Source organism: Oryzias melastigma, linkage group LG16, assembly GCF_002922805.2.
Source record: "Oryzias melastigma strain HK-1 linkage group LG16, ASM292280v2, whole genome shotgun sequence".
NCBI lineage: Eukaryota > Metazoa > Chordata > Actinopteri > Beloniformes > Adrianichthyidae > Oryzias > Oryzias melastigma.
Window position 1 is genome coordinate 5,494,080 of NC_050527.1, and position 10,932 is coordinate 5,505,011.

The window sequence follows — 10,932 nt, forward strand, 5'->3', positions numbered from 1 at the left end:
CCTTCTCCCCCATATAAAAAAACTAACTCAAAATGAACCCCCTTACCCGCCATTTTGAAACATTAACACTGTGGCTGTCGAGAACAGAAGAGAAAGAAATTAATGCAATGAGAATGCCAGGGAGATGACCACTCTGCTGGTCCTCCTCAAACAGGAGAAGGGGGCGAGAGGTGGCAGTAGAGTTGGTGGTGTCGCAGCGGGATCACACGGCGTGTGACTGGAGGACTGGCGAAAAGTTGGCAAGAGGGAAACGGGGAGGGAAAAGAAAGGTATACAGAGACATGAGGGTTCCAAAACAAGGAGGAGAAGGAGCTGGATGGCCTTTTTTTGCAGAGCATAACCACTCCCTTTGTGTCTTTAGCTCATTCAAATCTACATATACAATATGCAGCTGCCGTTTGGTAGATATATTGGTTTAAGTACACAGCAGTGACAGAACACATGCAAAGAGTATCATAGGAGATGGGAGAGAAGGGCAGGTCGATGTAGAAAGTTGTAAAGGTGCTTTTGCTGTTTTTAATCTTTGGGGCAGTTGTGATGAAAATTGCTTTAAAGCGGCTTTTGTTTTTAAAGGGAAGGGGGTTCTGAGGATGTGTCTTGCCAAGGGTGGAGTGACATTAGGGGGCAATGAGTAGAAGACATAAGGGGGCGGAGCAAAGGGGCTCCGCTGATCAATAGTATGTCTCCTTTTCCACCCAACCTGGAGCGCAGAGAAAAACAAAGCAGAACAGACAGAGAAAGTTCAGTTTAATTAAGCTTCTTTTTAAATTATACTTTTTTTTAATTTGTATTAAGAGAAAGACTAAACATTTAGTCATATTACTTCTATTAACAGTGCATTAAGGTAATAATTGTAAAGGTTTGAGACGAGAATTAGCAAGAAAACATTTGGAAAGGTAATGTATTTCATTTTGTGGAATTCATAACATCCACTATTCCAAAAACGACCTCTAACTTTCTGTGCACTCACCCCCTGGGTTCCGGCGGATGAGAAGCTTTCGTACTTCATCATAAACAAAGATGAGAAAACTATAGGGTACTGCACAAAACCACCAGGTAGGCCTGTGGATCAAACCAGAGCAGCAGCATTAAGCAGACTGTGATAGTTTGATGTGAATGTGGCAGGATGTTACTCACTTTAGAGGAAACATCCTGAGTGCCACATCCATGCCTGGACAGTAGGACAGGAAGGCAGCCAGGGCTGTCTCTTCAAACAGGCCGAAGATCAAGATTTTGTTCCTGCGATGGATGACAAACAACAAAAATATTTAGAGAATTCCTTTTGCTAACATTTTGTTGGTTTTCCTTTAATATTTAAGGTTAAGTGTGGTGCTCGCACTCACTTCATGCCCTGTTGGAACACGGAGTTACGTCTGGTCTTGCAGATGATGACATCTGCCCACTGCACTACTACAATACTGACAAAGAAGGCGGTGTGACATGTAAACTCCACAATCTTCCTTTGTTCGTACGTCTGTGGAGGAGACGAATAACAGCGGCTGAGTGACAACTCTTGAAGACGAACACACAAGCAACGCCACACACTTACCCACTGCTGGCCATAGCTGTCCTCCAGGTCATTTGTGGCGCGGTCATCCCAATCAATCCTGATGCCGACTAGTCGGCTGGGCAGGAAACCATTTTCAGCCAAGATGACAAAGTAAGTGAAGAAGCCCCCAAGAGCCTGAATCATACCTGAGGAAATACATTTTATTTCATACATTTCTAAGGTTTAACATTTTTAAATCTTGCTTTCACCACTACAGTGCAGACAGCTTTATGAACCATAGAGCTAATAACTTAAACTACTGTTTTAGATGATCTAAAGTATAGTGCACATTTTCTAATGCTGCGCCTTTCATTGTCTTTGATTAATTATATGTCTTTGTTTATATATGTTTTGAAATACTTTATATATCTTTAGTTAAGTTTATGTTTTGAAGCTTTAAAAAAATAATTTTAAGCTCTTATTTTGTTTCTTTCTTCAGGTCATCCATGTCTCAGATTGCAAAAGTCATTTGATTTAAGTCTTGTTTTAATGCCAGAAAACAATGAAGTAAAGAAGCTTCATGATTCATCAAAGGTTTAATAAACTGTTGTCCTAATTGTCTTTATTTTTAGTCAGCATATAGCTTAAGCACTTCAAATTGAATGTATTACATCGACATAACCGATGATTAAAATGATTGTTTGTGGCAGCTCTACACCTCAGACGTTTCTTCACCTACCAATTTGTCCATAAGCGATGCTGATAAGTCTCTCGTTCACCAGCTTGTCCCTGAATGGGTTCCTGGGCTGGCGCTTCATGATGTCGCTCTCAGCTGCCTCATAAGCCAAAGAGATGGCTGGAACCTGAGGAAGAGGAGTAAATAAGATTTTCCACCCTGATGCGGGAGCTCAGGGCTTCAGCTGATGTCACTGTGAGTTTACATGTCTCTCACCATGTCAGTTCCCAAGTCAATACAGAGGATAGTTATGGTTCCCAGAGGCAGAGGGATGTTCACGATGATGAAGAAGAGGAAGGGAGTGATTTCTGGAATGTTGCTTGTCAAAGTGTAGGCGATGGATTTCTTCAGGTTATCAAATATCAAACGTCCTGATTGAGAAAAAAACAAACATGTCACAAAGATTAAGATTCATTTCCTCTTTGTTTGCCGTTTTATCCTTAGGGGAAAAAGTGTCCATAAATTGTTCTTTCTTCAGCATACACTTCCCATCCGTGTCCACAGCTTCATAAACTATTGATGTAGATGTTCTCAATCTTTCAGTTTTTTTTCCTTTGGGTCTTCTCACCTTCTTCCACTCCGGTGACAATAGAAGCAAAGTTGTCATCCAATAAGATCATGTCTGCGGCCTGTTTGGACACATCGGAGCCTGCAATTCCCATGGCAACACCGATGTCAGCCTTTTTTAGGGCGGGGGAGTCATTCACACCATCACCTGTGACAGCCACAATGGCTCCCTGAGCGAGACAAAAGAGTAATCGGAGAAGAAAGTTACTTTAAAATAATGCATTTATTGTGTTAGTTGAGTAGTTTTTCTATGAGTAAAGTTTGTATAATAACTCACATATTCTTAATTTCTAATAAGATTGGATTTAGATATTTTAAATAAAATATTTCAAAACTCAACATGTAGTTTGCAAGTTTACAATTCAGTTTAAATAAATCAAAACCGCATTAGAACTTAAGAGGCAAAAAAGTGTGAGAGGATGCTGTACTGCATCACTCAGTTTGTGTCAACCAGCGCCATCTGCTGTACACAAAGAATGATCACAGTTGCATTTATAAACCCCATTTTCGTTTTAAAACATATTCAAGTGTACCGACCTGTCGCTGGCATCCCTCCACAATGATTAGTTTCTGCTGCGGGGAGGTTCTTGCAAACACGATCTCTGTGTGATTCCTCAGGATGTCGTCTATCTGATCCTGGGATAGATCTTTTAAGTCTGTGCCATGAATCACACAGGCTTTGGCATCCCTGAATACAAATTTTCAAAGCATGTGAATAAAAAAAAAACATGTTAGCACACCGAAAACTCTCACCGTGCTTAGCGGTTTTACCTGGGGTTAACCTGGCTGACGGGAATGTTAAGACGAGCTGCAATGTCCTCCACTGTCTCGTTGCCCTCTGAGATGATGCCCACCCCCTTGGCGATGGCCTTGGCTGTGATTGGGTGATCGCCTGTGACCATGATGACCTACAAGCCAAACAAAGATGTTTTTAAACTCAAACCGTGTGATCAAAAATGACTGCATCTTGCAGAAGATGCTCACCTTGATGCCAGCAGATCGGCATTTCCCAACAGCGTCCGGCACAGCAGCACGAGGGGGGTCAATCATGGACATGAGGCCAACAAAGCAAAGGTTGCTCGTCTGGAAGTTCACGTCGTCCGTGTCAAAGGCAAAGCCTTTGGGATATTGGTCCTCTGGCAGAAGAATGTGGCAGAAACCTGGATGGAAGAAACAAGTAGTATCTCCTTAATGTAGGAATTGTTTATAGGGCATAAACTAAAGTCCAATAACTTATTTTTTTTTTAAATTTATTATCAATCTCCAACAACAGTTAACTAAAGCAGGATAGTGGACAGGACACAGGTCTGAGTATTTCATCAGTTTGCATGTTTCTTTTAAGCAGTCCTTACCCAGAACTCTCTCTCCAAGTCCTCCCAGCTCCATGTATGCATTATTGAAAGCTTCTTTCATCTCCTCGTCCATAGGTTGCTCCTTGCCCTGCAGCATTATGGTTGAACAGCGGTCCAGGATCCTCTCAGGGGCTCCCTTCATCACCAGCAGGTAGCGGTTATCATTGGGATCCTCTGTTTCATGCACTGATAGCTATGGAAGCAGGACAGAAAGTATCAGGACATGTCGGAACTATTAAAGTTGGTGATTGGTTGCTCCCACAGCTGTGTTCAGCTATAGTTACCTGGTATTTGTTAGTAGAATTAAAAGGGATCTCAGCTACTTTCTTGTTCCTATCTCTCATTGCTCTGACTGAGCCGCAGGACAGCTCAATACACTTGAGCAGGGCCGACTCGGAGGCATCGCCGGCAACATCTCGTTTCAGGATGGTAATGGAGTCCTGGCCTGCTTTGAACTGGGCCCGGTTACACAGAGCAGCAATACGAGAAAGGGCCTGCCATGTCAAGGAGCTCTTGTCGAAAGAGGCACCTGCAAAAGAATAAGAACAGCTGGCGTTAATAAATGTTATGCTTCATTTTAATATTTAAATCTTTTCAAAAATGCAGCAGCTTTCAGACAACAGGAGCAGCTGCAGGTGAAGCCCTTTACTCCTCTCACCTGACTGATCCTCGGTGGTGTCGGCCTCGTGGATCTGGTTGTCAAACCACATGTGGGCCACAGTCATCCTGTTCTGGGTCAGGGTGCCTGTCTTGTCAGAGCAGATGGTGGAGGTGGAGCCCAGGGTTTCCACAGCCTCCAGGTTTTTTACCAGGCAGTTCTTTTTGGCCATACGCTTGGCAGTCAGAGTCAGACAAACCTTCAAACATAGACATTAACTGTGTTAGACTAGAAATGGATTAAGAGGAGAAAACTTAAATAAGGAAGACTTCATTTCCACATAAATAAAACAAATCAAACTATTCTAATTCAGACCCAGTAGTGTACTTACAGTGACGGTGGCCAGCAGTCCCTCAGGCACATTAGCGACAATGATTCCAATAAGGAAGATGACGGCCTCCAGCCAGGTGTAACCCAAGATAATGGCCAGGATGAAAAAGGTGACTCCCAGGAAGACGGCCACTCCAGTGATGATGTGGATGAAGTGCTCGATCTCCTTGGCAATGGGGGTTTTGCCCGTATCCAGTCCAGAAGCAAGAGTAGCGATGCGACCCATGACTGTGCGGTCTCCGGTGTAGATGACAATACCACGGGCCGTGCCTAGGTTGAAGAGGAAAAGCACACGATTAAGGAATTGGCATGTTATACTCATTGGGTGGCTTTGAATAAAATGTGAGCTCAGAACTGAGGCTGTGCAAAAAATATTTCTATATTGCCACGGCAACAATACCTTCAACACAGTTGGTGGAAAAGAAAGCAACATTTCGGGTTTCCAAGGGGTTGTCATGGGTACAGTCGGGTGACCTGCTTTGAGGCTCTGACTCTCCTGTCAAGGAGGAATTATCCACCTGTTGACCACCACAAGCACAAATACACAAAATAGTCGAGTTTTTAATGTGCGTATACAGAAAAAAGGACACTGATGTAAAATATTACACCATTTTAATTACCAAATTCTGAAAACCAAAACCTGAGATTATCAGCAACACTACATATTACCCTGTGTTATCATTTATTTAGGTAAAACTAGAACTAATGAGGATGAAAAGTGGACGAGTTATAAAGTGCACTCCTTGATGTATTATTTCACAGAAACACTTTTAGCAGAAAATAAATGTATAAAACTATCAGAATCCTATATTAATATGGAAACATTTCCCAAGTTTCTTTTTAAATTCAAATAAATCAGATTTTATTATACTATGTCTTCTCTCTTCTTATAAAATTTACAAAACAAATGCTAAAAAACTCTTGTGTAGTTTTTGTTTGTTTGTTAAAAAATAAAGGCTTGAGGGAAGCCAACAGTTTTCTTTAAATAAAATATGCAAATAAAAATATTTCAAATGATACATTTCTAAATGAGTACAATAGTTTTTTTTAATGTAATTTCTGTATTTCTATGTAATACCTTGCAGCCATGAGCTGAAACGACCCTGATGTCAGCGGGGATTCGGTCTCCACCCTTCACTTCAATCAGATCTCCGGCCACCACTTCTTCAGCGTTGATCTGCACCTTCTCACCTTCACGGATCACCAATGCTTGCTGCCAAGAGACATCAATAACAGTATGTGAGCACAATCTACTCGATAATCATGCTCTTTAAATGTTTTTTTTTTTTTTAAAAGAAAGTTCAAAGCACTCAGCTAAAAAGAGTCTCTCATTATTGTACTTGTACTCACCTGGGGAACCATGTTCTTGAAGGACTCCATGATTTTGGAGCTTTTGGCCTCTTGGAAGTATGAAAAGCAACCAGTGATGACGACGACAGCTGTCAACACAATTCCAAGGTACAGCTGGGGGGGAGCAAGGAAAATGGAGTTAAGATGATGTGGAAAGAGGAAATCAATTTGTCACGACATTATTTATGTCACACTTAAGAGCCCCAAGTGTGACAAATGGTTTAATGAGGTAGAGATGAGCCAGGTGTGACTTTTGTCCATGCAAACTCCAGGTGACAAATTGCAAGTGCTCACATTATCTCCAGCAGGGTCGTCCTCTGTCGCAGCTTGGATGGCATAGGCCAGAAAGCAGAGAATGGCGCCAGTCCACAGCAAGATGGAGAACCCACCAAACAGCTGGCGACAGAACTTGACCCACTCTGGGGTGGTGGGAGGTGGAGTAAGAGCGTTAGGGCCATCCCTGATCAGAAACTCTGCTGCCTTTGCATTGGTCAGACCCTAAAAGACAGAAAAAACACAGAAAAAAAGAGAGAGAGAGGAATATTACATCAATAAAGAGATGAAATACATTTTTCCTGCTGGACTTTCTGAATTCAAACAAGCCATCAGAAGTACTATAGTGCCATCTAGTGACGCCCTAGCAAAACTGCTTTTTTTATTAAATAAAACTCACCTGGACAATGTCTGTCTGGAACTTCCTGCATATTTCCTCAATAGACATTTTATGTTCCGTCTAAAAAAAAGAAAAGAAAAGAAAAACAGGACAAATGAAAAGACTGGAATATGGAAGACAACGTTTTGAAGTTCTGATCATTTGAAAATGATCTATTATAATACATAACATCTTAAATCTCTACCTTAGAGATTCAAACTGAGAGGAAATTCATTGCATGCAGTTCACCTGAGAGATTACAGTATTAGGGCGGCCAGGTTGGGCGACCCTGGTAATTGTGTCTTGCGCTGCAATGTGGAATCAAGCTCACAACAAACCTCCTGATTTCAGAAAACTCTTCTTACAAGCAGAAACGTGTATAGAAAATATCATATTTATTGGAACCCTGCTGGAGAATTTGATGTTTGCCATCTCCCGTTTACACAAAAAGAAAAATAAGAAGACAGTGTAAAATGCATTTGTAAAATCAAATCCAAGAAGACTTTACTTACTATGGGCACTTCTTTCTTCAGGTCATCCATGTCCCTGCCCCCCTTCAACTTCTTCTTGGGGGATCGCTTATCTTTGTCCTGTGTGGTGGCAACGCGGTAACTGTCTGACCTTCCATACTACAGACACACACATATGTTTTATACATGCCCTTTGACTAGATTAGTGGAACTAGTTGCTTTTGAGCCAATTGCATGATCTTTGGAAGTACAAACTCTTTAGACAGCTGCTTTTTATTTAAGTATTTACCACCACATTCCATGTTGGATAAAAGGGCAGTGAGATTTTTTTTAATAAACCTTTTTGTGTTTTACAACACTGTAAATAATGTAGTAACCTTCTAAAGTGGCCTTGTGAGGTAAGCAGTATTTCTCTGGATGCAGGAATGAAAGTTATTTCAGTATGTGAGTAAAGTCGTGCCTGATGTGACTAAAAAAGAAAAAAATTGGATTGAAAATATGAAAGGAAATGACTTTCCCTGGCAGCTCTGTTTGGCTTGAACAAACTGCTTCAACAATAAAAGAACAACATCTGGTGTCCATCACACTTTATTGATCACTAATAAAACAACTCCCACATGAATATGTAGATCCACCTGATGAAAAAAATCAAAATGTCCATATGATCCAAACCCTTTGGCTTTATCTAGTCACTTCCTGAGTTTTATTATTAAATTATTAGTTTGCATGGAGAACATCAGACAGAGCAGGGAAAATGAGCTTTTATTGAGTTTAAAGACTCTTCAGAGCGCTTTTTCTTGACTCTAGCATGCAGTGGAGACATCAGACACACTTTGATGTCCAGATAACTACAACCACCGCACATGCATATACATTAAAGCAGAAACATCAAATATCTTTTTGCCCCTGTGTCTGCTTTCTCCTTGTTGTTCAGGGTATCGTCCCTAATCTTATTGTCTTCCTCAAAATTGGTTTACGTCGTTAAACCAAGCACTGTGGCTTATTAATAGGCCTGTTTTCTCCTGGCCATGCACATGCTACTCCCATTAGAACTAATAGAAAAGGAGCAGCTTGGCTGTATAACTGACTCAAAACAAAAGTGACTCATTAAAGTTCAGGTTTGGACTAGAGAAAGCAGTCTCCCATCCCAATCAAAGATGCTGTGATGCAAACTGATAATTCTTTCACAATTGATCCTCAAGTTCCATTCCTAAACTGCATAGAAACCTACGCAACCACAACAGGACTCGCGTTTGATATCATCAGTATTATTCACATGAGCAGCTACCAGACTGCTGCTGCTCTAAAGCGTTTGTGAAATCAATCCCCTAAAAACTAAATGAGTCTGAGGGAACAAATCCTGTCTTTCTGGTTCAGTCCTTCACGTGCAGAACAACTGTCATCCTTCGTTGCTCAACGACCACGTTTGAAGACACCAACTGCACAAAGGAGCTGCTTGTTTAAGCCTGTCGTGCTGAGAGTAGCATGTCAGCATTGAGTGGGAGGGATCTAATCGCGCAACAAACACACACACCTAAACACATATGCAAATACAAAGAGTTCAGCAATAAAGGCGCAGGTGTGCAAATCTCTTGCTGCAGCAAGACCATGCAGGCCTGCTGGGGAAGAGGCAGCACAGACTGATGTAGTGGAAAAGTACTGCTGCTGACCCCCTGGGACAGACCCTATGTCTGTGTGTGTGTGTTTGTGATTCTATGTGTGGGAGTGTGATGAAACACAAAAAGTAATCATTTATGCATCATACTAGGTTAATGAAACGTCTTAATTTATTCAGATGTTTAAATTCAAAGTAAGTAAGTTTTTAAATTTTCTCCTGTTCTTTGATTCACTAAACATGGAAGACACTTCTTCTTATGAGTTTCTGTCTGATTCTAAGTGTGCCCGCTCCTCTATGCACATTGAAAGCAAAAGTACAGAGTAAACTATAGAGAAAGGTTTTTCACACACAGTTACACAAGCACAACAAATTCAGACAATAGGAGCAGCTAATTGGGAGGTGGAGATGAGTGACTAACAAAGAGAAGTGGGGTGAAAAAGAAGGGAAGAAGAGATGAATGTGACGGGCGGATGACAGACGGGACCGGGCACATGGAAAGGCGGGACTGACGGGTAGGTGAGATGTGGGGACAGATGAAGTGAGAAACAAAAGGGAGGTGGCGAAAGGATCAGAGAGGGAGGGAGGCGGGGAGGAGGTGTTGTCACCCTTCTCTCAGACTTCTTATTAGATATTGAACAGCAGCTTTTTGTCCTGCGGTGGAGCCACTCCGACAGATTGCACGGCCGTATGCGCCGGAGCATTTTTTCCTTTGCAGATGAGTGAAATGATCGGTGTCACTCAGACATGAAAAAGGAATGCGTCGAGCTTGTTCTCCTGTGTTTGTGACATTGTGAATGTCAGTCAGTTAATTAATGACAGCGGGTGGAAGCTCTTTAAATATCGTCAAAATGATTAATTTGCACAATGATTGCATAGTTTTGTTCGACTCTCCCGTATCATTTGAGTAATTTAAGGAGCCCCCTTCATACTGATGCGGGAAACCGAGACTTCAGGCTGGAATTACAGACCTCCAAACACACACAGAATGACGGACACGCTTATCTCTGTAACCATCAACAAAGTCCGTCACATTCACTAACATTTTGTCGAATTAAAACAATCCCAAAATATCTGTAACTCAACTAAAACAGTTTCCGTTTACAAATAAGCCTTGAGCAAGCCTGCCTCGGCTTACCAAACGAAACCCTGCAAATTCTTCTAATGTGAACAACGCAGATGAATCAATGTGTTAGAAGGGCAAGTTACCATGGCAACCTGCATGGTCATTGGCATGGTGACGATGCTCAGCAGTGGCCTAGTGCTCTGAGGATCCCCTGATGTGATCCAGGATGAGGAATAATTGATGCATTTGTAACTGGACACTGTACTCGCTGTGGTTTAGCGGGAGCAACGGAACCGAAGAAACGGTTTGTACTGCCTGTTCCTCATGTTTATCTGTGCTACCAGAGGTGAGTCAGTGTGGCAGGGAGACAGGAAGTAAGATATTGTGTAAATTAAAAAGAGACCAGGTCGAACCTGGACTTTGAAAATGTCATAATCTGATTTACAAAATCTAAATTTTAAACTATTTAAACTAGAATCAAGGCTATATAATGTAATGAACTTAAGATCTGCATGCTTACAATGGGAGTGGCACCCATGTGAAATATTATCTCAAGCATGTCACGACTAACATGTCAACGCATGCTCAATAACAGCTAAGTTATTGTTTTCCAATCCCTCCCTTCAATCACACACATAAAGCCTTAC

The 10,932-nt window shown here is 41.6% G+C and overlaps 1 protein-coding gene across 1 annotated transcript in view; it reads right to left on the reverse strand.

The window, feature by feature from the left end:
- atp1a3b (ATPase Na+/K+ transporting subunit alpha 3b) overlaps positions 1-10,932 on the reverse strand; it is a gene marked incomplete in the record, with an annotated part of 17,403 nt that overhangs the window by 700 nt on the left and 5,771 nt on the right. The window contains 21 exon segments of the mRNA XM_024267748.2: positions 28-700; positions 971-1,062; positions 1,138-1,239; positions 1,344-1,474; positions 1,550-1,695; positions 2,229-2,352; positions 2,442-2,596; positions 2,794-2,962; positions 3,330-3,480; positions 3,564-3,700; positions 3,777-3,952; positions 4,145-4,337; positions 4,429-4,673; positions 4,803-5,001; positions 5,134-5,402; positions 5,533-5,650; positions 6,211-6,345; positions 6,483-6,596; positions 6,777-6,980; positions 7,156-7,215; positions 7,647-7,763. Coding sequence (XP_024123516.1) covers positions 672-700; positions 971-1,062; positions 1,138-1,239; positions 1,344-1,474; positions 1,550-1,695; positions 2,229-2,352; positions 2,442-2,596; positions 2,794-2,962; positions 3,330-3,480; positions 3,564-3,700; positions 3,777-3,952; positions 4,145-4,337; positions 4,429-4,673; positions 4,803-5,001; positions 5,134-5,402; positions 5,533-5,650; positions 6,211-6,345; positions 6,483-6,596; positions 6,777-6,980; positions 7,156-7,215; positions 7,647-7,763 — 3,066 coding nt within the window.